This window comes from Lepisosteus oculatus, chromosome 2 (genome assembly GCF_040954835.1).
Source record: "Lepisosteus oculatus isolate fLepOcu1 chromosome 2, fLepOcu1.hap2, whole genome shotgun sequence".
Taxonomy (NCBI): Eukaryota; Metazoa; Chordata; class Actinopteri; order Semionotiformes; family Lepisosteidae; genus Lepisosteus; species Lepisosteus oculatus.
Window position 1 is genome coordinate 61,279,746 of NC_090697.1, and position 27,418 is coordinate 61,307,163.

The 27,418-nt window shown below is 36.2% G+C and overlaps 1 protein-coding gene across 3 annotated transcripts in view; it reads left to right on the forward strand.

Annotated features, from left to right (window-relative positions):
- cdc42bpab (CDC42 binding protein kinase alpha (DMPK-like) b) overlaps positions 1 to 27,418 on the forward strand; it is a 190,875-nt gene that overhangs the window by 147,149 nt on the left and 16,308 nt on the right. The window contains exons 19-36 of one of the 3 annotated variants that reach the window (XM_069180002.1): positions 922 to 1,070; positions 1,773 to 1,864; positions 2,636 to 2,712; positions 5,099 to 5,137; positions 8,175 to 8,294; positions 8,466 to 8,546; positions 8,739 to 8,844; positions 9,677 to 9,813; positions 12,189 to 12,328; positions 13,574 to 13,655; positions 14,655 to 14,871; positions 15,175 to 15,237; positions 15,715 to 16,308; positions 17,750 to 17,847; positions 17,938 to 18,022; positions 19,465 to 19,588; positions 24,527 to 24,644; positions 26,103 to 26,288. In XM_069180002.1, coding sequence (XP_069036103.1) covers positions 922 to 1,070; positions 1,773 to 1,864; positions 2,636 to 2,712; positions 5,099 to 5,137; positions 8,175 to 8,294; positions 8,466 to 8,546; positions 8,739 to 8,844; positions 9,677 to 9,813; positions 12,189 to 12,328; positions 13,574 to 13,655; positions 14,655 to 14,871; positions 15,175 to 15,237; positions 15,715 to 16,308; positions 17,750 to 17,847; positions 17,938 to 18,022; positions 19,465 to 19,588; positions 24,527 to 24,644; positions 26,103 to 26,288 — 2,508 coding nt within the window. The remainder of the gene's footprint in view (positions 1 to 921; positions 1,071 to 1,772; positions 1,865 to 2,635; positions 2,713 to 5,098; positions 5,138 to 8,174; positions 8,295 to 8,465; positions 8,547 to 8,738; positions 8,845 to 9,676; positions 9,814 to 12,188; positions 12,329 to 13,573; positions 13,656 to 14,654; positions 14,872 to 15,174; positions 15,238 to 15,714; positions 16,309 to 17,749; positions 17,848 to 17,937; positions 18,023 to 19,464; positions 19,589 to 24,526; positions 24,645 to 26,102; positions 26,289 to 27,418) is intronic. The other 2 variants (XM_069180006.1, XM_069180007.1) reach the window with 2 other exon arrangements.

Genomic DNA, 27,418 nt, shown 5'->3' on the forward strand with positions numbered 1-27,418 from the left:
ATACAAGTGTTTTTTTTTACATACTGCAGATAATGGCTAACAGCTGTTTTACTAAGGTCAGAGGACTAAGATCATAACTTACTTGAAAGGGAGTTAACCCATAGAGCAGAGACATTTTTATGGCTTGAGGAAAACTTTTAAATTTTCTGCCGAAAATGTATCTCCAATCCCCTCTTTTGGCATAGTAGCAGTGCTGGTCTGCTGTTACCCAGGCTAGAATCCTTTCCTAAGACAAAGTTAAATCCTGCTTATTGTTGAGAGTAAGAGCTGCATTACCAATTAAAGTACAGATAAAGCTTAGGTAGTAGGTGAGACACAAAATAAAATGAAAACTTTATTTTTTCTGCCTGGAGATGGAACTGTTTTCATTAAATGTCAAAATGATTTTATTTTTTCCTTTTAAAACAGCCCATTTTAAAAACTGAAATTTTGTTTGAGCAAAACAAGTCACTTTTATTTTTTTATTTCCTCGTTCAAATGTTTTTTCAAGCTTTGTTGACCTCTTCATATTTTCACCAAACTTTTCAGCAAATAAAAAGCAAATTCTGCTCTGGAACAAAAAAAAGCTTTCAAAATCCTTCTGTACATTTGAAGATATTAAACTGTTTTCAAAATACATACAGTATAACATTAAATACTGCTTTAAAAGCAAAGTTTTACCAGTACCAGTAAATGTCTAGCAGTTTTTCTTATACCTGCTTAAGTGATAAATGGATGTGTCATGCATCTATGACAAATACTGTACAAAAATAAAAAAATCTTAGTTATACTATATTGCTATACTATAGCCCTTGAATTAGAGGATATTCTGCAGGGATGCTGTATCCTAAAGACTTATATTGGTATAGGCAGGGAGCACACTAGCAGTTGACACACAATCACCTTGTTTAATCTCATGTGTGACACTTCCTTGTGTTCCAGGACATGCCATGGAAAATGCGGCGCTTTGCCAAATTGGATATGTCTGCCAGGCTGGAGCTGCAGTCTGCACTGGATGCTGAGATCCGGGCCAAGCAGGCCATACAGGATGAGCTCAACAAAGTCAAAGCCTCCAACATCTCCACTGAGTGGTAAGAAGCAGGTTTTTTTTTTAGGCAAATGAGTAAACAAGTAAATGCCTTTCCTTGGGGCTCAGGCTGAGCTAGATAATCCAGAGATAAGTGGTTAGAGCCCCTTGCCTGCGACAAGGATTCCCCCATCATTGCCAGGGTGGCTAAGTAGGTTATTAGTCAGCCAGGTGTTTTTATTGGCTACACACAAAACAATATGTGCAGCTGCCTGCTTGCTGTGTTAAGAGAAAATGTTGCATTGACAGTGCTTGTTCCACTGTGTACTTAAAGCGTACAGAGCAGCAGAAAGCCTGGTGGGTCACGTTTCATAGACCCACCCATATTCTCCCCCATGTTGGTAAAAAGGTGGTAGAGGTAATCCAAGATGATAAATGTTTCGTACAAATTGGGCAATGTGCAAAACAAAAACCAAATATAATTGCAAATTAATAACCAATAAAGAAAAGCAACTTAGTTACTCTTTTCGTTGTCCAGTGCAGTTTCTTCCCTTATTTGTTTGGTTTAACTCAAATTTCAGTTTGTCCTATACAGAGTCATGAAGGACTGATTATTCACAACTGTCTTCTGATCTAGTCAAAGAGCTAAACATAATTAGCAATTTCTTCTTTTCTCTTTGTAAGTATAGTGTTGATGTTAGCATTAGTTGAATTAGGTTTTTTTTAATGCAGCAATTTCTGTTATTTTGTGCCTACCAACTTCCAGCAAGCTCCAAGAAGCTGAGAAAAAGAACCAGGATATGCTGACAGAGATTGAGAAACTGAAGAAGGAGACAGAGGATCTCAGACTGGAAAAGGGTTTGTAAAAAAATTCTTGTAATGTACTTTCTGTAAGTGGTGTCTGTATATTTGCAACTCCTCAACTGTTAAAGACTTGGAAAACAGCAGTTTAATCAAGTCTAATTCAATTAAGAAAGTGCAGAAAAGAAACACGGATTAGATTAAAACCATAAATCCCTGTGACTCTTGAAGACGAGCCAGGCAGGAATCACTCACAGCACTTTCATGATGATCATTTAATCCAGCGGCGACGAGCTTCAGAAATCAAGATTCTGTTTTTCAAGATATCAACAGTCTGAGATATTAAAAAAACTAGAAATCTGGCTTAACCCTGTATATCACTGACCTTAACTGCCTTAAGGTATCAAACGGTGTTGTTTATTGCTTTGTTGGGATTAGCCTGATACATCCGTGGTTTTGAACCATAAAATTAAACTAGACGTTAAAATCAATTTAGTGCTATTCTAGTTTGGCAAGTTGTTAAGTGTAAATACTATGACAAGTAATTTGTCAATAAACAGAGCACACTATATGGTTATGTTTATGATATTATGCTTAATTATCACCATTTATACTTAAGAAGTTATAAAATTTTGAATGGAGCTAAATTGTCTTAAAAACCCTGTAAGTCCTCATTAGAAGCAGATTTCCAATATGTTCTTCCTCAAATTCCTCAAATTCTTCCTGTTTTTCCTTGAATTCCACAACATGCTACTTATTCATGGCTCAACTTCATGAGCTGAATGAAGGGATATAGTATATGATATCAATACTGCTACTGTTTTCTAGGTGTAAAGCACCAAGATTCACAAAATTCGTTCTTGGCATTTTTGAATGCACCTACCTCTGCCATGGATCAATTTGATGTAAGTACTGTGTTCCTATTGATGCAACTATTGCATTCATCATCATAAAACATTTTTATACTATTTTTTGTACTTTTTCAGTGACATCAATGTATTTCTTTAATATGTGGTTGTTAATTTATGTTGTGCTGCTAATTTGGCAGCACCTTCAGACTCTGCCTTTGAGGCCTTTTGTGATAGCTAGCTTTCTTGTGGTTGAACCGAAGGATGATTCATTTGGTAGAATAGCTAAGAAGGTTGGAACAAAGATTCATTCATTAAAAGATGTTCATATAATGTGATTCATCAAAACTTATTTCAGCTGATTCTGGTGGGGTTGCAAGGTAGTGTGTGGAACCTCAAATCTGTCCCATATGTTCTGTTCACCTTTCAAAAACGTAGTCTGGAAGTAGAACAATAATTGCAGGGTTTATCGAAGTAAAGGATGATAAAATAAAAGAAAGATGAAAGACAAACCTGAAGTACCAGTGACCACTGAACAATCTACAACACACTTGTGCTGTTCACATAAGAATGTCGTTAAGCCCCATTCTATTTATAAAGTTTTTTTAGGAATTTGCCCTAAATGTAATTCAACTCTTTAGTAGGAATCCCCATTGCCTGTCAGGTTTACATGGTCTTCTTTTTTTTCTCATTGCTGCTTTTCATGGTCCATCAGGACACTTTTTCCTCCTCTTCATCTTCCTTAATTGAATTTTGGGATGATGTAAGTCTCACTGGTGCCAAACCAATGGATTACCTCCTGAAAACAGGTGGAAGCATTGGGTTTGTGAACTACCCTGTAGACACAGTCAATTTTAATACAGTATCCAGACACAACTCAGTTTCCCAGTTTCTGCTGTGGTTGTCTGGGTACAGCTCAGCTGGCTCATCTGGTATTTCCACTGCAGTGTAGCTACATCACAGCTGCAGTATAATATTTCATACTCATCAAACAGTTCTGAGACGGTGTGTAATCTGGGTTTCTAGGAAGTTATTTGTAAAGTTTTTATTTTCCCCTGGCAGACCTGGCAGCCTAGTAAGAAAGCTATTAAATTTGGGACAAAGGTTGGGATAAATACTTTTAAAATCTTTTAATTATTGTTTTTAACAATCAGTGCTTTTTTGGTTGATGAACCATGACTATGCAAGCTGATCTTGCACAAGGACAGTTAGTCCAGTTAGCTCCAAAAGGGACAGGCATCCTTCTAGCAATAATGTAGTTAACAAGAGGTGGAAAGGTAAAAAGCATGTCCTGGATAGACCGCTGGATCTCAATACTATTGTACTCTAAATAATATATATTACAAAATAGATAGCATGTGCTAATACATTTATTACAATTACTATATAGGCACCTTTAAGTCCACCTTGGACTGCTCAGCTTTCGAAAAAATCAACTGGGAATTGTAGGTCAGGCTCCTGATCATGAAAACAAGTTAACCATATATTTTTGCTATTTAATTTATCCAGATATAAAATAATATATAAATTATAAATTAATAAATAATTTACACTAATTTTATTTCTGTATAAAATATATCAAGTTTTGGCTCTCTTAATAAAATTGACTGTCGTCTACTGATTACCTGCACCTCATCCAATGCCCTCTATACAGCTGAGCAGAGACAAAAGTGATGTCTTTTTCATTTTTCTTTTTAGTCTCTTGTAGTTTGTTGTTGTATTTTGTCAAAGACATAATATGAAGTCATATATTGCAGGTTTTTGTTTTCCCATTACAGGATATAAAGTAATTCTATAACTTTTTTGTTCACGCTATTGTCCTATATTTGTTATGGCTTCCTCTTAAACTCTCAGATAATATCTTTATTTATTTAGTTAGTTGTTTTAATCTGTGATTAAAGACTTGATGGATACCCCGTGGGGAAAAAAAGCTGAACTAATAAAATAAAAAAATTTCAGGCAATGTTCATTTTTTGTAAATTTTCAGTTTACATTTACAAAATACTGGACTCCAGATTAGACTTTTGAATTATTTCTAAATATCCAGTGCCTTTTGTCTCCAGAATTACAGTCAAGAACAAAATTCCTAAAAATGTAAAGTGCCTCACTTCTACCCTGACATGCTTTGTAAGTAATTGAGACAGTGAAGACCAGAGCAGAATATGACATGTTTGAGTCCTATGGTCCTATGGTTTGAACTCATTTTACTCTAACTCTGGGAGGCAATATGATATAAAACTCTCTTGCCTGCTGTTATTTTTCAGTTAATGTTACAATATTTTAAATCCATTTAATAGCACTTGATAGAAGAAACTAAAAAGAATCAAGACATTTAGTGAGAAATGTGTAGCAATCTCACCATACCAGAACTAGAGGTGCACTGCCCTTTTTAAGACTGTTTAACACTTTTCTCCCTACCTCTTTGTCTTTCTCTTTGTTTAAGCGTTCTCCTGCCTGCATCCCAGCTAGCAAAGGCAGACGTGTAAGCTGCTGTTTTGTTTTTGTGTGTCACCTGTCTTCATCCCTTACTATCTCCATTGACCTTGTCTGCTGTGCCTTTGGTGTTTGATGCATGTCCGCTTATTTGCTTGTGCTTCATGGATCAAAACATCATTGCTGATTTTGATTAGGGAGATTTTTTTGTCCTTCTAAAAATAGTGAGAATGTTTAAGGAATCTATTATAATGGGGTGAAACCCCAAAAAACACTTACCTGATACAACGAAAGTGTACAGTGTTCTTAGAACTACCTACCTACTCTTAGTTCAATAATATAAAAATGCAGTAGGGCCTGTTTTTATGGCAAGCACTAAAAAAATATTAAGGACTCTATTAATTTATTAGCTAGACGTAACATATTTGTACGAGTGTGTAATTGAAGTGGAGAACAGACAATAATCACAATATTCAATTTATTGTCTAAATTAGCTACCATTTTTTTATTGATACATGTATCTTAATTACATATTGAAATGCATATTTATAGACATCCGTGCTCTTTAAAGGTAGCTACACAGTATGTACAAATTTAACAATGCACATGACTATGATAAAATTGTCTCAAAATCTGGTACAAGCATTATCACATCTTAGACGAAGGCATGTTTTGTTGCTCAGGTCCAACTGTGAATGGACACACTTTTTATAGTTGGCTGTGTAACTTAATGCAGTGCATGCCGTACAACAATACAACATAATACATTTATGTAGTGTGGCATAATTTCTGTTTCATTTTTGGTTTGCACCCCATTTCCTCTTTAAGAACTTTGAGGTGCAGAACTGCAGTGGTGAGTTAACAACCTGGTTCTCAGACAAGAACCTCATAAAATGTATACAGATACAAAGAGTTGTTAGTTTACCAGCTAATCTGCCAGTTTCTTTCTGATGTCCACGCTTCTATTTTTATTAACCACTGTATGCTTAGTGGTTTGCAGTGAACCAGAGACTAACCTGGCAAGCAGGGGATATAAAAATGGACTACACTCTGGATAGCATGTGGCATAGAGGTGCCAATTAATCTGGACAGCATGTCTTTGAACTCAGATGTCGTTTTTAAAAATGTGTTAGTGGTGTTACAAAATTGCATGTGTTAAAAAGGACTACCTTCTAAATAAGGCTATGACTTTTGGCACAGAAGTGGTCTGTTTAAAGTATTTTTGATATAGCACTTTAAAATCATATATTCAACTATTTCTCATATAATGCTGTGAAACTTGTAACATGTTAACATATTTTTTAAATGACACTATCCTGTCAAACCTTGTCTATAATTCTATGACATTAGTACATACTCTATTCATGAAAATCTTGCAGAGGTAAATTTGTATTCAGATAGAATACACAAGACAATTGTGTATTTTGATTATTTAGCATGTAGTGTGGGAAATTATAAAACTAAAACAGAAAACAAAAAAAGATAATTAAAAAACTAGTTATAAATTGCAGAGAATCTTGCAGACAGCATCAATCCTGCTGAGGTTAAAAGTCTGTTGAAGGAACATTAAAATGTGGCATATAGTACTAGTGCTGTTAAGCATAGTTTCAAATAAAACTATTAATACTATTAAAAATGCATTACTGCACTGTTACTAAAATGAAGAGTCTTTGTATTCTTCATAAGTTGTAGAACTTTTTGATATTTAATCAAATATCAATCCACACATTGTTTTCTCTGTTCATTTTGTGTCAACTTGAAAATAGTGTAATTATAATTACATAAAGTAATATAGTAGTTTATATAGTAGTATTAAAAATTTAAATGCAACCTGTTAGTCAAAAATGTTATTAGAATTTATGGGGATGAATATAGTGTAAAGTAATTTTCAAAATGCAAAATTGTTTGTACCCTGCTAGTCTCTGAAATGCGTGTTAGATTCACAGAACAAATCCTGGGAGTTCATTACAGCATTTGTTGTATGTGCAGTCAATGCCCATAACTGCCTGTAAAGTCATTTAATGTAGAGTTAGGCACTAATTTGAAATTCCAGTCATAGTCAGTCTTAGATTGCAGTGCGTATGTCTTTCACTTTCTAGTATTCTTCTGTGCAGAGTCAAAAAATTAAAAATTTATATTTCTATCTGCACTTAATATATAGAATTATTGGTTTGTTTCACTACTTTCTTGTAGTGTTTAAAAGAACAGAAAGTTTCAGAAAACTCATAAACATATTTCAGCTAAATGATCACCATAGTGAAATAATAAATGAAGTCAGCAAAATAATCTAAAAAGTATAGCCTTATATGTCACTAGGTATTACAGCTATTTATAGGACAAATATATTAATCTTTTCATGGCAAGTTTTTAAACTTAACAAATTTGGATACAGCTTGATTTAGTTCAGTTGTATCTCTAGAACGCTTCTGACTCTCTGATATCATTCCCCGCTTTCGTCAGAAGGTTTTTCTCCAAGGCTTGGTACAACTGAAGTGCCTGGAGTTGACATTTGACAAGAAACTTTGGGTGATGTCAACAGGCAGCAGCCTCAAAGACAAGTCTGCTACCTTGCTGTGATTTTCTATATTATAAACTCATTACTTAAGAATGTACATCATCTTTTCATTAGCATGTAGAGATGTATAGGGAGTTCTGTGTTTTCGGTGTTTCCAATGACATTTGTACATATTTTTTTCTGTTGAAATTAATATTGTTTCATTTAAAATAAATGTGCAATCTTATATCAATTTGCAGTAAACTGCAAATGCGAGTTCAAAAGGCTCTGTGGGGTTAGTGATCATTATTGCCTCTCAAGCAGGAATTAAATGAGGCAAAACAAGCATTAGTGATGTTACATGAAAATTAGATCACCTTGGTTTGAGAATTAGCAAGGTTTCAGTGTATTTAACTAAGCAGCAGAATATGCCAAAGGTAAATTTAAAGGGACATCATGACACAAAAAATAAATACTGAAAACACAGAACACTCTGTGTAAGGCTAGATATTTTAGAATCCTGGTACTCAACCTCTCACTTTAGCAGCAAGGTTAGCTCTTTTGAGTGATTCATTTTGCTCTGCTCTCTCAGATTGACTCCATTGAGAACTTCAATGTTTCCAACACGCCATCACGAGATGATGAACCCAAGTCCCACCTTCACTCAAGATCCCGGTCCCCTTCCACTGCCAGCGATATGGAGTCCATCGAGGTACAGGGATAGTGCTAGTTCTCTGTATTGAGCAATTGCAAGATAGGGTTTAAATAAAAAACAATGTCCAGGTACCAGATTGTAAAAAAAATAACAAAAGTTTCTCTTGTTTGTGTGTTTGTATACTGTTTAGCATTTTCTCATGTGTTTCTTATTTATGTTTTGTTCCAGATGATTGATCACCCTCCACGTATTGTACAGACTCCAACAATGCGATCAGCATACAGCGGATCTGGCCTTATACCACCCAAGGTAACAGTGTTTTTCTTTCAGGAAAGACTTGGGAAAGTCCAGCAATGGATGAATGGAGACGGGCAACTTTGATTAAAACAAAAAAAAAATCATGTGTGCTCTTCTGACTGATCAGAACATTATTTGTGCAGAGATTTAATGTCACAGTTTCTGATGATAATCTATGATAATAATTATCAATTTCCTTTGTAGCCCAAAGCTCATCAATTCGTAGTGAAGTCCTTCAACACTCCAACCAAATGCAACCAGTGCACCTCTCTGATGGTGGGACTGATACGCCAAGGCTGTACCTGTGAAGGTAATGTCTTGAAATATGATTCTTCCAGATAGGTTACAGCCTCCAGATTTGTGTTGATAATAGTGGGGAATCATTGTTTGTATTAGCCAGATGTGACCTAGACTCCCCAAGCAATTGTTCTGCTGGAATTGGTTAGGTTTGATGACAGTCATAGTTTCCTCCATTTGTTGTGCAACCACTGTGATTGTCTAGATGCCTGTGAGCCTGAAGTTTTTTTTAGTGGTAGTGGTGTCAATCTGCCATTCCTCATGTAACAGTACTGTGTTAAAGATGCATTTTTAAGGGGTGTGTATATTTTGTCTTCAGCTTTCCTGAGGTGATTTTAGGGTTGTAATGGCAATTGGAGGTTTCAAACATGAATAACAATATTTTTATTTTGCACTTTTCACAGTACATGCCCCAAAGCACTTCATAATGAAAAACATATAAACAATTAAATTGAGATAAGATCACTTTATTGGCCATATACAATTTCTTGTAGTAGGAATTTGTGTTTTAGCATACCTCAACTTGCTCTCCATGAGACGCACTGACACACAGACAGGGAGAGAAGCTGGCCGCGAGATACGAACCGGCAACCTTCCAGCCACAGGAGAAGATCCTTAACCACAGAGCCACCGCACCGAAACTAGGCCATTCAGAAAATAATTCAGTTGAAAATGTGCGAATTTATCTTTGGTAAAATAAATTACTAGACTATTGATGATTTTATTGAATTGACATTCATTTTTCTTGCTATTCTAAATATTTCAGCCAAAGAAAGCCAATAATTGCAAAACAGTAATGAACATTACTGCACAAATTCATTTTTTTTCTCTTTTTTTACATTCAGTTTGCAACTTCTCGTGTCATGTGACCTGTGCGGATAAAGCACCAGCAGTGTGCCCAATCCCCCCTGACCAGACCAAGGGACCTCTGGGAATAGATCCGCAGAAGGGAATTGGAACAGCTTATGAGGGACATGTCAGGGTAAAGAATAAAAGTATAGGAACAGTTAAAGTAAATAAATTGCAAAGTATGGGAATAATATTTGAAGAAAAATCAATTTTCAAAGTACTGCATTGCTATTTAATTCAGGTTTTTACCTAAAGGTGTATACAACATGGTATTGAAGTCTATTGATATGTATTAATGTATTAATATGTATTAATTGCATATAATAATTGATAGAATTGCATATAATAATTGATAGAAATAACATAAGAAAAGTTATGAATAAGAGGAGGTAAACTGGACGATCAAGGTTTTTTGGTTGGTTGTCGATAATTAATCTGAAGTTATCTTGTTCCAGATTCTAACAACCCTTTGTGTAAGGATGAAATTTAGCCTTGTAGCCTCTCAATTATGTTTCACTGATGTTTTGAAGAAGTCTACTGAATTGACTTTGTACCTTTAAAGACTTTGGTTTGCTTCTTCAAGATAAAAAAGATTAATTTCTTTGTCTGTGTTATAGGACATTCCTTTAGGCATAGGCGCATATGTCTGTTCACAATTCTCTGAAACTGAACAGCGCAGTGAACCCCGGCAGCAATATTTGTTTGTGTAGTGTAGTGACTAACGTTCTGCATACAATCTTACATACAATCTATTAACCTTATCTATTTATTATAATAATAATAATAATAATAATTGCTTACAGTTATATAGCACTTTTCTGGACACTCCACTCAAAGCGCTTTACAGGTAATGGGGACTCCCCTCCACCACCACCAATGTGCAGCATCCACAGTGCGCCAGAACGCTCACCACACATCAGCTATCAGCGGGGAGGAGAGCAGAGTAATGTAGCCAATTCAAAGAGGGAGATTATTAGGAGATGATTGGTAAGGGCCAATGGGAAATTTGGCCAGGACGCCGGGGTTACACCCCTACTCTTTTCGAGAAGTGCCCTGGGATTTTTAATGACCACAGAGTCAGGACCTCGGTTTTACATCTTATCCGAAGGAAGGCGCCTGTTTACAGTACAGTGTCCCCGTCACTATACTACTGGGGCATTAGGACCCACATGGACTGCAGGGTGAGCGCCCCCTGCTGGCCCCACTAACACCTCTTCCAGCAGCAACCTTAGTTTTTCCCAGGAGGTCTCCCATCCAGGTACTGACCAGGCTCACACCTGCTTAGCTTCAGTGGATTGTTAGTTGTGAGTTGCAGGGTGATATGGCTGCTGCAACTCTTACCCTGCTTCACAGTCTGCTCTCCTAAAATTGCAACCGTTTGGTCTAAATTCTACCAGTACAGTTTCAAAGTATACTTCAAAGCGTATGCTCATCATAGTTCCACATTTCTCTCTCACCTATGTTTTTCTTGTTTCTTCTTAATTATTCAGAAAGACTGTATCATTACATACATTCCCTCTTGTAGATGCTCTGCCAAACTAAGTAAGAAAGCAGTCATTAGAAGTGTATAGAAGTTAGAAGTTTCAGTTACTAACATCGCTAGAGATTTTTCTCCAATGTTTGTTAGGAAACCTTCTATTGAAAACAACCATGAAAAGTATATCAGGCAAAAACTTTAAGGAGAAATTAATATATATTTGTTAGACCTAACTACAGACTAACAGAAACTCCTATTTACAAATTATTTTTTATTAATTATTTATTAATTAGTTTATAGGCAGGCATTAAACTTAAACACATCTTTCTTCAAATTCCTCAAATACAATAAAAATAGCTTTGCCCCTAAATGTATTTTCGGTCTCTTCAGTTCTCCGAACTGTTTTCATCAAAGAGTGTGCCAAATTGCTGGTCCAATCGTGGATTGGACACTTGGCAAGTCAATTTTAAATATACAGGAAATATGAACATAACACTATGCAGGTGATTTTCAACTACGGGAATCTACTGTGTGTATGAAAGTGAACGGGTTCTTTCATCTAGATTTTTCTATGACCTCATTAAATCAATACAAGAAAAAGCAATAAAAATGCAAGACTTAGAGTTATGTCAAGCTTTACAATCTTTAATAAAAAAAGCAAGGATGAAGGTGACAAAATAACCTCAATTGCAATCTTTCTAATATTATGGAAATTATTTTCTCAAGAGATCCAGATTTAACATCCAGTATTATGTTTTCTTTTTTTATTTACCCTCCTCTTGACTGGACCAGATTAATGAGACCAAATGGTATTTAAATTGGAAGAAAGTTGAGTTTTACTGCAGGTACATCAGACATCAAAAGCAATATCTCTCCAAATTTAACAATTAAAAATTAAACAGAGTACCTCAACCAATAAAAATCTGCAGTAGGGAAAAAGTGTTTTGTTAGGCAAAATATAATAATCAATTCTATGTAGTATATAGGAGTTTTGTTATTTGTATAGTGTGTTACTCTTTGTCTTTTTTAAGGTGCCTAAACCTGCTGGGGTGAAGAAGGGCTGGCAGAGGGCTCTTGCTGTGGTGTGCGACTTCAAGCTCTTCCTGTATGACATAGCTGAAGGGAAGGCATCCCAGCCCAGTATAGTGGTGAGCCAGGTCATAGACATGAGGTGAGATGTGTCTGAAACTAACACCTTTCACTTATATGGTGCTTTTCACTCTGTATGTTCTCAGAGCACTTCAGAGGAAATCATAAATTCACTTAATCCCACATTGAAATGAGGAATGAGAGAACATACTGTTCAGCAACATCACTCACAGTGCCACTGTGATTTTTTTCTGATATTCCTCACCCCAGTGCTGATGAACTTAAGCCTTTGATGGAAAGGAATTCTCACTTTTTGACTGTTTAATTTTTCAAATGGTAAAGAGGAGTTTAATTGTGTTTTAAACATCTACAATTTGTAGTGAGAGGAACAGACTTTGAACTAAGGCAAGTCAGTTAGTTCTTCATTAGATCTGCAGATCTTCCACTGCACGTTCCTAACCACTTTGTTTTCACTGAGTCTCTTTAACATATGCTTCCTTGATAAAATGATCAGTAATTGTTAAAAGTCTTTTTGATTTGATCGTGATGGATTTTTGCTACCCAGTACCAGGATTGATCGTCTTAGTCTTGGAGTGTGTTTGGTCATTCCTAAATGTTCTTGTCAGTTTCCTGCCAGACTAGGCCTGGAATAAAAAAAGTTTAATTGTGGTGTGAGGGAATATATAGTGCCAAGAATGTTTGTGAACCCCCCAATATAATTATAGTAATTACGGTTTCTTGCCATATTAATCTTATTTAATTGAAACTGGTCTGGTCTTAACAAAAATGATTTACATGTACTGTTTAAATGGTTTTTGAGATGCAATAGTGTATGAAAAGAATTCATGATCACTATGAAGTAATAGATAAACTTCTACATTATATAGCTGATGGAGGAAATTTAAATGAACTGAAATACTTGGTTAAAGTATAAATTGAAGTGAAATAAGTCATAGCTGCTCAAGGAGGTTCCACACGTTACTGAATCGAAAGCTTTGCATATGTATTCATATGATGGTAGTTAACTTTGGAACCTTTGGATCACTTTGTTAATGAGTCCAAATATATTTTAGGTCTATAAGTTATATGTTTTATCACATATTCTTCATCTTTTATTAAGACATATATATTTTAGGCCTAATTTAGTTTTAGGCCTAAAATATTCAAAAACACAGACCAGCCTAGGGGAAGGTTCACAGACTTTTTCTCAGTACTGTATTGTGCTTGACCTTCTGCCTTGTGGGAGAGAGTGGTTCTTTTGTTTAATTAAATTGGTGCATGGTTTTGTGTCGAAAGCTTTCAAGCCCTTGATTTGTTTCCCTCTTAGGGACGAAGAATTCTCTGTCAGTTCAGTTTTAGCTTCAGACGTCATTCACGCCAACAGGAAGGACATTCCATGCATTTTCAGGGTAAGTGCTCCAGCTGTCTTTCTCCACAGGAGTGTTAACGCAGTTACTAAAGACAAGTGTCAGGAAAATAAAGCAAGAGGTGCAAAAACACATTCAAAGGTAATATGCAGTTTCGCCTGCAATCCTTACACAGTTTTCCATGTTTGATGAAATGCTGTCATTAACCATTCATTGTTTCCCTATTGTTAAATCCATTTCATATAATGGTGGCTCTATGTTTGTTCCCAACATAACCCTCCAGGCATCCTGTAACAAAAGTGTTGACGTTGGTCTGTATTTCTGTCAGCTATTTGGAATTCATATGATTTGCCACCGGTGTTTCAAATGGGGATAAAACAATGCTGATGTTCCCAGGTATAAAAGCTTGCAACAATTTGCACTACACAGACAAGCTACCATTTGTCATGTTTATTTTTTATTGTTTTGCAGCTCTTGAGCACTTACATTTAGTGCCTTCTGCATGAACATGTTTGAGGACATTTGTAAAAGTAAAGGTAGTCAAGTAAAATTATCTCACTCAAAGTCCTGCATAGAGCACAGGGTGTGTCCTGTAGTCAATGTTCAATGCCAGCTGACATTGGTAATCCCCATAGAGTGGCTTCTAATTATTTCAGGCTGGGTGGGTTCCAAGTCAAATAAGAGTTTCTTGGTTTTCCATACAACAGTGACTTCTAGTGGCTAATTGGGCTTCTGCAAACTTTAAGCTTATCAAGCAAGAATTGTTCATTGTCTGTCTGACATCCTAACTCTGATGATGGCACTGTGACATGTGCATCCATGAGAGTTATAGCAGTAAGCCAAGTTGATTGAGAATTTCACATTCAAAAGATTGGGATTTCTTAAAAGAAATACAATTGAAGATAGCAGAGAGCTTCCATTTTTTGGGTAACTGTTACTAAGGGGAACTGTAGAGCAAACTGACCTTTAGCAGTTTCAGATTTACTATGGATTTGAATTTACTGCCTATTCAAAGTGATTCTAAACTGCTGATGTTTTCAGGTTACGGCATCACAGCTGTCTGCTTCCAGTAACAAGTGCTCTATCCTCATCCTGGCTGACAATGACCAAGAGAAGAATAAGTGGGTGGGGTTGCTGAATGAGCTGCACCGCATCTTGAAGAAAAACAAGCTCAAGGACAGATTTGTCTATGTGCCCAAAGAGGCCTATGACAGCACACTGCCTCTCATCAAAACAACACAGTCTGCCTCCATCATAGGTATGCTGGCTCTTCTTGGAAACCTGCACAACTATACCTGATCTATATTTTTTCTCTTATGAAAAGAGTGCTCATATTATAATGGATAATCAGTCCTTGATACAAACCCTATTTCAAATGTTCAGTTGTCACTGAAATATATTTTACCGTTCTGTGATCGAAACTAAAACTTTGAAGTCATTGAAAAGTTTGAAAGACTAACAGAATATAACAGACTTTGAACACAGCAAATAGAAAGTAATGCATACCTTTGCTTTTTCCTTTCTGACTTGCTAAACACCATTTTTCTTCTTTCTCTTTCAGATCATGAACGGATAGCACTAGGGAATGAAGAGGGGCTATATGTTGTGCATGTCACCAAAGATGGTATGTTAACATTCAGACAAACTTGCATTTAAAAAAGCAATTCTGTCTACTGGGGGGAAAGTTTCAAAGCATTAAGCCCTTTTTGCTTAATTTGCTTAATTAGAAAGTTAACCAAAATCATCAAGACAATGAGAACACTTTAATTCACTGTACAAAGATTTTATATTGACTAGGTTTCCACTTAAAAAATAGCACACCGTCTGCTGTCCAACAGCTGAACACAAGAATGGTGGGGGTCCAACATCCCAAAATCAGTTGAAAATACTACTTTGTGACCTCCGCTTTTAATACGTTTTATACTTTGGAAGGTGTAGAGTTTTGAAAATGGTGGTGAATAGGCAAGTGTAGCCTTTACCCAACAGAATGTTTTTCTTCATAAATTAGTTACTGGAAAGCCGCAGGTGAGCAGTTATGGAATGAATGACAGGAGTTTCCAGATGTGCAGCGTCTAGCGTTGAAACTATTTTCCGCCACCAGAGATCATCCGTGTGGGAGACAACAAGAAAGTACACCACATCGAGCTGATTCCTGGGGAGCAGCTGCTTGCCGTGATCTCTGGCCGTAACCGGCATGTGCGCCTTTTCCCCATGGCAGCGTTGGATGGCCGGGAGACAGACTTCTATAAGTTGGCCGAGACCAAGGGCTGCCAGACTCTGGTCTCAGGGCAAGTACGGCATGGGGCAATGACATGCCTGTGTGTGGCCATGAAACGGCAAGTCATCTGCTATGAACTGAACAAGAGCAAGATGCGCCACAAAAAGATCCGGGAGATCCAGGTGCCAGGGACTGTGCAGTGGATGTTCCTGTACAGCGAGAGGCTGTGTGTGGGGTATCAGTCGGGTTTCATGAAGTACAGCCTCCATGGGGAAACCAGCCCTGTCAGCTTGCTGCATCCCGAGGACCATACGCTAGCCTTCATTGCACAACAGGGCATGGATGCCATATGCGCGGTGGAGATCTCCAGCAAAGAGTACCTGCTCTGTTTCAGCAGCATTGGGGTCTATGTGGATTGTCAGGGTCGCAGGTCACGGCAACAGGAGCTCATGTGGCCGGCCATCCCCAGCTCTTGTTGTGAGTTTGCTTTAACCTTTATCTCTGCCTTCTTAAACGGCTTCTACACAGAGAAAGTGTATATGTTTGTCCTGTTTATTTGCAGGGGATACACTCCTGCACTGTCTGTGGAAAACGAAAAATGCACTTATTAGGAGAAGGCTGTCCTGTAGCATATACACTGTACATACCATGCAAATCTACATAAATATGCAAAATAACAAAACAACATGACAAGAATAAAGTACTGCACAGTTTTCTATTATGAAAAGGAACATATATATCATATATATATATATGTTATATACGTTCATATATAATGTATATCTCATACCTTTTCATATAGCAAAAGCTATAGTATAGCACTCTGTAAGAAGATGCAATGAAGCGGGAGCAATGCAGTGGATAATGTGGAGGAAAACACATGCTCAGTTTTGGAATTGAGCCCTGTGGACAGTCCAAGAAGTGTCAGGCCTCTGAGAATGTGCCTGAAGCTTCCAGGATGCCTCTCGCCATGCTGGGCCTGATATCGCAATTACGCAAAAGTGCAGATAAGGAGGGAGGAGTTATGCAGTTTCTGAAGTTTGTCCACAATAAATGGACCATAATCCATCATCACAAGATGTCGGAGGGAATAACTTATTTTCTAAAGAATTACTTTAAAGTTCCACAGCTAAAGTAATGTCTTCATGGCCTTCAGCTGTTCCTCAGATGAAATGTTTCATTGCATGTCTCTGTAGATTGGAGCATGCTGCTGAAATACATTTACAAAAGTGCTTTACATGTTTATTTACAAAGTGCTTTACATGGTTAGGGAAGAATAATACATAAAATAAACATACCTTCAGACTTTATTTGTTAGTGCTATGCTTTTTAATGGAGTTTTGTAACATGAATGGAATAAACCTCATAAAAACTAAAGACTGGTGGACTAAATTGAATCCACAGAATTTTAATATTTAATATGAATGTGTTATGTCTCCATCTGCGTTGACTGTTTCCCTGTATTCTAAAATGTTGCCTTTGCAAAACATTTTGTTTAGTTGTGTCTTGTGGTTTTCAATGGTTTATAAACTTGCAAAGCTTTGTTTCAAGAGCTGCTTAAGTCTCAAGAGTTGACTGTTGATGTCAGTAGAGTGCTGAAGGACTGAACTGCTGCCCAGTCACAGAGTAAATCAAATTACTGCTGACAAAGCAACTGACAAAGAATATATATTGCAAATGTAACACAAGGTCACTTTACATTGACCTTTCTCAGTTGACGTTTTGTTTCAGGCCTCAAAATTGAATCAGCAGCCACTTAAAAAAACTGTCAGGATGAGATTCTCAGACTTGCATTGTGGACAATCAATGAAGAACAAGTAGCCTCCTCTGATTGTAATCTTTATTGTGCTATAATCCCAGAACCTGCACTATTGAAGTTGTTAACCTGTTCGGGTTGATTGTTTTTTTTTCTTTTTAGGTTATAATGCACCATACCTTTCAGTATACAGCGAAAATGCAGTTGATGTGTTTGATGTGAACACAATGGAGTGGATTCAGACAATTCCTTTGAAAAAGGTAACCTGATGCAACTAGAAATTGCAGGAGAACGCAAATTAGCTCCTGTTTTATGACTGCCAAAATCTTAACCCCTTATCTCGTCCCTAGGTGCGGCCTTTAAATACTGAGGGATCACTTAATCTTCTAGGCCTGGAAACAGTTCGGTTAATTTATTTCAAGAACAAGATGGCAGGTAAGAAGTAACTTTTAAACGGAGGGTCAGGCCAGGCAACAGGGAAAAGTTGTTTCTTCTTCTCACTTCTATTTCATTAATAAACACAACGGTTAAAGGAATTTCTCAGTATATTGAACATTTGGTACTGTTTAAAGATCAGAAGTTCTTTAAAATCTTAATTATAAATGTCCAATGAACCTGCATGCAGCATAAAGATTATACAGTCAGTTACACAATCAATCAAACCTCTAGATCAAGAAACAGCAAATAGGATGTAGAATGCAATACAGTACTCAATAAACATGCAGGAGTTAAATATTTTCTACTCAACATAAGAATAATATCCATGCTTCTTATAAACAAGTCATCAGAACGTAGTATCTTGTACATTCACTATATATTAATACTTTTAATACTCAATCCCAATCTTAAAACATAAACCAGCACCCTTGGTAATTGGTACATGTCAAGAGTGAAACTAAATGAGAACAAGTTAAATTGGAGACCCCTCAGAAATGTAAAAGTCTTTTAAGTATTTTAAGTCAACTACTCATCATTTGATTTCAATTGTACATGTATTGATTTGTGTTATATACAGTACACATGAACTGCTGTTTGAAAATCATTCTAAAACATTATGTGAAATACAGTATATAAATTCCACTGTAAAAATGAAGCAACAATTCATCGACAATACCCTTTGTAAAGAAAAGATCTTTTCGAACAATCTTCCTTTCGAATGTTAATGTTCTGACAATGAAAAAGACTTGCACTTTGATTCCTTCAGGAAGAAAACTTTAAAACATGGTGATTTGGCTGTTCTCCCATTCACAATATTGCTGTGCTTCAGGGATATTAGCAATACTAAGAATGAGCACAAGTTTTGGTTTTTATTATTTTATTGTTTTTCCACAACTTCCATTCCATTCCCATGAGCACAAAGTCTAGTAAAATATATCTGGCAAACTGAATGATATGGACTTAAGCTTAAAGTTTTTTTTTAATGCAGTCAATACAGGATAAAGAAAATAGCAGTATATTATTTAAAGAGCAAATCATTACAATTCCCACAGCTGTTTAAGTCATATGCCTATGTCTTTTCTTTGCTTCCACGTGGTTCATTTACATTTGCAAGTCTAATTCACTTACTTTCAAGATGACAGCTTGTATTAGAATAGCTGGGGTATATCCTCAAGGCATCTGTCTATCTGATGTCAATCAAAGCCTAACCTTGAAACATTAAACGGGGAAGCTATTGAGAGCAGCTTGAGAACAGATGTGAGATACGTCTGAGAGGCAGAGCAACACATGTTCCTAACATTTATCAGAAGGCCTCTAACTCACTCTTCACAGCAAGAAGTGAGGAAAGTATAAAATCATAATTCCAAACCGAGCTTGCCCCTTTTTTGGGAACATTTTGTAAGCTCACTTCATGGTTTCACAAACTCTCGCTGGTACAGAGGGTGATGAGCTGGTGGTTCCTGAGACGTCAGACAACAGCAGGAAGCAGATGGTGCGAAACATCAACAACAAGAGGCGGTTCTCCTTCAGAGTGCCGGAGGAGGAACGAATGCAGCAGAGGAGGTAGGACTGTTCAGCCACAGCTGCAATGCCAGTTCTTTTTATTTTTTAAGCTTTTTTTTTTGCCCCTAAGCCTTTACTGTAGCCGTGGCTCCAGATATGGAAGAAAAACTGCAGATTGAAATCATTTGAGAGGTTTTGAAAAATTGCCAGGATGAAGTTTTATTTTATTTTTTATCCGTCTAGCTCATAGTAGTGGGCAGACGATTACACGGTTTTATGTGTACTATTCTATCCCACACACCCTTTTAACGCAACAGGTCTGCAATGAAAACAAATATTGTCAGTTCTTAAAACGATACATCAAAAAGTTAACAGGAAGTAGGAATTGATGCTTTATTTATTTAAGAATTGAACGTGTTTTAACATGTCTAAATACAAACTTGGGAGATTATTGTTCTACTGTTTCATGTTCATATAATCACTTTAGTTGTAGACATATTTTTTTTAATCCAATTCACCCTCGTCTCCTTCAGTATTCTGTTGTTCTCTTTGTCTGATCCTTTTCAGCAGTACATCAGAACTACTTCATAATTGATTTGGGACAGTCGAAACAATTGATCATGTATTTAGTTATGGCAGATTCATCCCTTGAGTCAAAGACAATATGGTCTAAAAAATATATATTACTTAGGATGATTAGTGGATGATTACAACCCCAGCTTATATAAATAAAAAGGAAATTAAGTGTTAGAAGATTATTTTACATAATGTAAAAACACTACCCGGCTACCTAGTGTTAAGTATAAATATTTACAATACAAACATATATTTATAAAACTGTATTTCATAGAAATGTTTAAAGCATTAAATATTACATATTTTCATGTTAGTTTTATTGTCGAATATTCTTATATTAGTACCCAGATCACCAGAATTGTAGAACAGGACCTCAGAATTTTAGTATCTACAAGTGTAAATGTCTAAATTTCAATGTGTTAGAAACTGAGAGACATTAAGAGGGTATTTGTATACACGTGCTTGTTGGACAGGACTGCAGTCCTCGTGCATTTCAGACATGAAACTGGTCAGAATTTATAAATAAAATCTGTGAAATATTGTTTCCAGCTGTCAGCTGAGGTTATTGAGTGACGTGCTGTCATAACATGCTATCTTAATCAGATCGCCTAAACTGCTTGCTTTAAAACCTAACACAAGTTGTGTCTACTGGAAAACCTGTTCTGTTTTTTAAAATCAAAACATAGTTCAGGTTCTCGTATGCAACTGTGCAGCACAAAATCCATGTAGGAGTAAAAATCAAGGAACAGAAAATATAACATGCTGTAATACACTATGACAGTTTTAAAAGTCAGATAATGCTTTAAATCTAGTTTGAGTAAAGTATAGTTATTGATTTTTACACACATTTCTTTCATACAGCAATGTAGTGGGTAAAAGAAACATATTTATATGTAAAACAAACATTCTTACCATTAATAATATGTTGTATTATAGATAGATTAACTTTATGAAATGTGCTCCACAAATAATCATTTTTTGATTGGTAATTTGTTTAAAAGTACAAAAATGTATTAAAAGTGCAAATAATGTCTATAACAAAGAAAATAAATTACCTTCATTTTGCACTAAAGACCCCAGCCAGCAGAACTGAATGCCTGTGCACTTCATTCTATAAGTTGTGTTTAGATGTTTGAGACCCAGGTTTAGCCCAATTATAACTTGGTTTCTGATTCTGATACATTCGCTTGTATTGACTGTTCTTTTTGGTAAATTATAATTATATTTTTTGAATGATTTTTTGTTCTTATTCAGCATGGTTTTATAAAGGTTCGTGATGACATCATGCAGTATTTTTCTTAAAAGGCCACCCTCACCTTCCAGTTGAAATTGGTGACTAATTCTAAATTAAAATGAAGCTCCTGGTGTGGTTGAGGATGTTATCATTTTGAAATGCACCAGAATTCGTCAGATTCTTCACAGATGAAATAACATGATAATACTGAAATTACAGAGTTCTTAAGCTGAAGTGTGGTTTTCACCTGTTTTGAAAGCAATTTAGTGTTGAATAAAGAAAACAAGAAAGTCGATTGCCTGGATGGATCGAAAGTACTTGTTATAAGTGGTACCTCCCTTACCTACCACTAGAGATCTCCACTGCATTAACCAAACGTTACATTATGATGTTAACTCCCCATCTGCACCATAACTCCCACCTCATTTCTTGCCACTTGCGTACCTTGCCTCCTATAATTGCTTGGAATGTTAGGCATTGTAATATCAGTAAAAAATTAAAGCTACACAAGTATTGAGATATGCAAATTATTTTTGTCATGTCATTTACCGAACCTCTTTATACCATATGGTGTTGTGGGAAGCCTACCCGGCAAGCAGTGAGCACAAGGCAGGGTACACCCTGGACAGGGCGCCAGTCCATCGCAGGGCAAGTGCAAGCCAATCACACATGGGGACAATTTGGAGGCCACGGTAAAGGCCGAGGGGGGCAGAATTTGGCCCGGACACCGGGATAACTCCCTACTCTTATCAAAAAATGCCCATCCAAAAGACAGCGCCCACTACAGTGTAGTGTCCCCGCCACTATACCGGACCACTATACCGGACCGACACAGACAGCTGGTCCCACTAACACCACTTCCAGCAGCAACCATAGCTTAGAGGGGGTCTCCCATCCAGGTACTGACCAGGCTCAACCCGGCCTAGCTTCAGTGGGTAGCCAGTTGAGAGCTGCAAGGTGATATGGCTGCTGGCGCAAATTATTTTCCTTGCCATAATTTGTTCAGATCTTTTTTCCTGCTTTTTTCTGTTCTGGTAAATACTTTTAAAATCTAAATATATTATTCTGCAAATATGTTTAACATCACCCACTCTGTCACCTCATAATGTGTGAACATTAAGGGGATTGGTAGGTGGTAAACTGATTTTTGGGGGTTATTTTTAATATAGAAATGTTTTGCATTAGAATTATTATTTACAGTTATAACCTATGCTATCTGTAAAAAATGCTTTAAACAATGCGTGTTTATACTTTCTGATATCATAGCTTTTAAAAAGAAGCTATTCGCTGAACTACAGGGAGCAGCCAATGCTGTTGGTACAGAAGGAAAAAACCCTGTTGAGCCAATAATTTAACTCTTAAAGGAGTTACTTACCTTGTCTGACTGTTAATCCACAGATTTCTCTGTAATAATACTTGAAGGAAATATAAATTTTTCATAACTCAACTTGCATAACAGGAGTACTTGTAGTTTTTAAATACATTGGTAGTGACATAATTAGTCATATTGCCTGTCTGTGTGGAGGGGACAAAGTATTACAAAGGGAATTATTTGAATATTTTTAAATCACCACAGATATTAAGAAGTAAAACAGAGAAATAAAATAACTGTGAACAAATTAGGAAACACTTGAAAACAGTGATATGCGGGGCTTTCCAAAAGTACAGTGACAGGATAGTCTAAGCTTGGAAGTCCGTGATGAACTCTAATAATTAATTTCTCATGAAAAAGCATGACTGCTCTTAAGAATTTAGAGAATCTTAACAGCCCTGCTCTTAAGAATTTTGTTTTTAATGAACTCAAATTGGTTCTACCTTCATAAGTCAATTAAACTAAAAATTATGACCCTTTTTATTTTGAAGTAGAAAAAATATTGGGAAACTGCCAGCTGTATCTTTTCTTGTGAAGAATAGGTTCTTAAAAGAGCTGTGAACATTGTTAGCCTGTCTTGCTTTGACAGCAGTCTTTGATGTCCGTAGTGAAAGTGAAAACTAAACAATTTTCTATAAAAGAAAATCTGGCAATTTTGAAGCTTAAAGAAAAAAGAAACTTCAGAACCTTAAAACAGATTTTGGGCGTACCAAAATGCACTTCCTATTTTGAGCTATTTTAGTTATGATACATAATTGCCTGCAGGACTAGGATATGAATAAAATGTTAAGTTTTAAATTGCCTCTGCCCTATAGAATGTCACAGTGCTTTGTCAGCTATATCACTGTAAGAATTGTGTTGTTCAGTTATAATGATTTAATTCGTGGCCAAGAAGTAGTTATTTTCAGCAGACAGTGTTACAATGTTGCTGTTTGGAATGGTCCGTCTTCCCCTCGGAATGTATAATAATAATAATAATAATAATAATGATAATTATTATAATTATTGTGATTATTATTACACTTTTATTGTTCTTTTCATTCCAAAAGAACCCAAAACACTTTGCAGACAGGAGGAGGCCCACTCTATCTACTGCTGGAGTATAGTACAGCACCTACCTGGGTGATGTGTGGAGGCCATTATGTGGCAGTGGTCTCACAACACATGAATTCATTCACATGCATTCATTCACAATCATAATTCAGGGTATTATCATTCAGCAGGCCAAATCTCAAAGTGGATTTTTTTTACGAAACCTGTGTCCCCACTTCCCCACCTCTTCTCTTTCAACATTGCCTTGGGATTTTAATGACCAAGCAGTCAGCCATGTATCATCCAAAAGACAGTATATCTCCTACACCAAAATGTCTGTTGATGTCAATAGAGATGCATTGGATAGGAAATTTTAGTCTAGTGGAAACAGTGCCACCTACTGGTTCATCAAGAACGCTTACAAAACAAATCTTGTTTTTTCTTAGAGGTCTGCCATCCCAATACTGCCCAGTCACTGCCTAGTTTAGCTTCCGACGACTAACAAAATCAGGCTTGAAGGTGGAAACACTTCTGTCTTTAAAAACGGAAGAGAAAGCACTGAAATACCTATCAGTGTCATTCAATTGTAATGTTTAATATTCCAATATAATGTATTAATAATACATGTATAACATATTCTTGTTGATTTAACCACTGTGTTGTATTACCCAAAACATGACATTAATGTGGAGTTCAGATTTTTGAAAATGTAACTCATACAATAGTTTTGCTGTCATTTTTTAAGACTTTTTGTTAATGACGTCATTGATTTTTTTGTGTGCAGAGAAATGCTGAGAGACCCAGAGATGAGAAATAAACTCATTTCCAACCCAACGAATTTTAACCACGTTGTACACATGGGGCCTGGGGATGGCATCCAGATATTGAAAGATCTGCCCATGGTAAGGGAGTGCTAACCAGTGTCTCTTGCTTTATTTCTATGAATAAAGCAAGTCCTCCTACGCTTCACTGTCACAACTCCTGTGTTGCCTTTCATTTTCAAAAGAAACCATATCCATTCAAAACTTTTTGTTTTTCTTCTGTTCTTGTTAGCGCACATTCTTAAGGACAATTAGGGACACAAAGACGTAATCAGAAAAAGCTTTTTTGAAGCTTTACAACATCATGTTTCATCCATGTTTTGAGCTTTGTTTCCCACACATTTCTGTATCAGTCCTATAGTGAAGAATACTTCCTGAATTTGTGTTAATATATGACTTGGCTTATTTGGAGTATTCTAAAAAATGTTTGTTTTTATTTTCTCTAAGTGTTATGTTAGTTTAACATACTTGCTTTGTAGTGTAGTTTATAAAGAAATTAAAAACCTGGTCATATTCTTCAGAGGCATCTTTGTAGTCAGATACGCAGTCACTGATATCAAATAACATTTAATTTTCAATTGTTTTTTTGTCCCTAGCATTCATTTTGCACATGTAAATTTCTGTTTTTTAAGCTGTGTGGTGCAATATCTAAACTCACACACAGCCCCATGCCTAAGAGCTGTCTTATCCTTCAGTCTAGTCTATCCCAAAACTAGCAATTTGGCTGCCCTGTGTTTTCCATATTACGTTTCTGATTAGTTCGTAATTACCTAGGCTAATTCAACCTTAATTGAACTAAGTTTGCTTCACCTCAGTCCTTTGTTTTAGAAATAATATAGTTATACATGTAGTTATACAACTGCCAAGAAACTCAACAAACAGAAATCACTTTCTCAGGTATCAGCCTGTTCGATGACTTCCCTGTAGTAACAAAGAGCTTCACAATTAATGCAGCCACCAAGTGAGAATTGTACTGTAGGAAGTATTATTCTCATAATTTAATTGTAGGTATTAATTCTATAGTTTTTATTGCAGTGCTACAGTTCCAGGAATGCTCATACTAGTACTCAATATTAAATAATTGCTATTTTTAACTTTTTCTCATTTTTTGAAAGCTGAAAACTTTTACATAGGATTAAGCCAACAAAGGTTTAAGGAGTTGAGTTGAAGTTTTAGTTGAAACAAAATCGGTTCACATAAAAGAAATTCAGATTAAATCTAATAAAAAAAACCTACAGTTGTTTTTTCATTTTGAAATTTTGTTTGGTTCCAAAATACAGCCTAGCAGTAACTGTTTTTATAAATATGCCATCTTTATAAAAAATAGACTTGCTGTTATGAAAGAGTGTAGACAGTTTTTTTTTTTCACCTAAAGGCAAGAATGAAAACATCTGTGTGAATGATACTAGAAATGTGAAATAGCACATTGATTTGTTTTTTCCACTGTATGTTCATTATGGATGTCTAAAAGCTCACTCCCCCACCATCCTGCCTGCCCCCTCCTCCATCCTGACTGTCTTCTCTGGGTTCCTCTGGTAGCCAGGTACTCCTCAGCCATCCCCTTCTCCACACCTGCGACTGATCTCCACCCCCACCAACTTTGAGCACGTCTATCATATGACCGTCCATTCCGCAGAAAATTTCCTCTCTCACGATTCCATAAACCTTTCCTACTCTCCATCGCTACGCTCTGTCCCTGGGACTCCATGCTCCATTTTGTCACGGGTATGGCCTGCTGTGTGCTGTGCCTGTGGCTGCCCACTGCGCAAGTTTGTGTGCCTCATTCCTCTGTGTGTATGTGACGTGTTGTATTAAACTAACAGAAAACGCAGTGGCACAGTACACCAGATTTCAGTTTTCACAAACGTTAGTCTTGGATAGTGTATTTACATTGACACCTGATCTATTTGGATCCTAAAAAGTTAGAAAAGCCATTTCATTTTTTTCCTTTTAATTAGTGCTAATTTCTTATTAGTCAAAAACCTAATTTGGCTCTTTTATGAAGGGTCTCAGGAAGCCTGTCAGAGTAGCATGATTTTACTTTCCTCGACAGCTATTTTTTTTAATGTCACCTATTTCTAATCCAAGATAGACATGCTCTTAATTTCTGTTTGTTATGCCTGAGTCTTCATTTCACTGTGGAGCCAGTTACAGTCAATCAATTGCCAGTCTCTGCCCCTTTTAATTCTAAAGAGATTCTGTCTCTTAAATTTGTCTGTATATGACATACCTTTGAGACCAGAAATTAATCTGGTGAGTCTTTTTAAAATTTCTCTGTGGCTGTAGGGTTATAAGTATTCACTGCTTTGTTTCATTTTAAGTATAAATGAAATGTAAATAAGAAGCCAAAATATAACATTTTATGAGCTGGAATATCATAGTCTGTTGCCAACAAATAGTTTAAGAATATATATATAATAATTGTTTTGCAATTGTGTGCATAAATGTGCTCACTTTCATAGTGTTGCACACTCACAAACTGAGCAACAAGCAGAAGGTAAAACAAGTTTAAGGCAATTGATCATTAAAATGGAGTGTAGGATTCAAGATAAAAGTGACACATTTTTTTTTCTATTTATTGAATCACAAGTTATTATAATGTTTGCATTTATATACTAGTAATCAGTGAATTATCTAGGACGTCACACACTTTTACAACCCAAGGGTCAGAGCCCAAACTAATTAGTGTTTCATATCACTCATGGGATAACCCACAGAAGCAACTACAGACAAAACAGTCAAGCAGCCTTCAGCACTTGAGCACTTGACTATAGTATGGCTTCGAATATATTTAATTAACTCCAAAAAAAACCTACTGTGTAAAATCTATCCAAGTGTGTTTTTTGAAGTGTGAT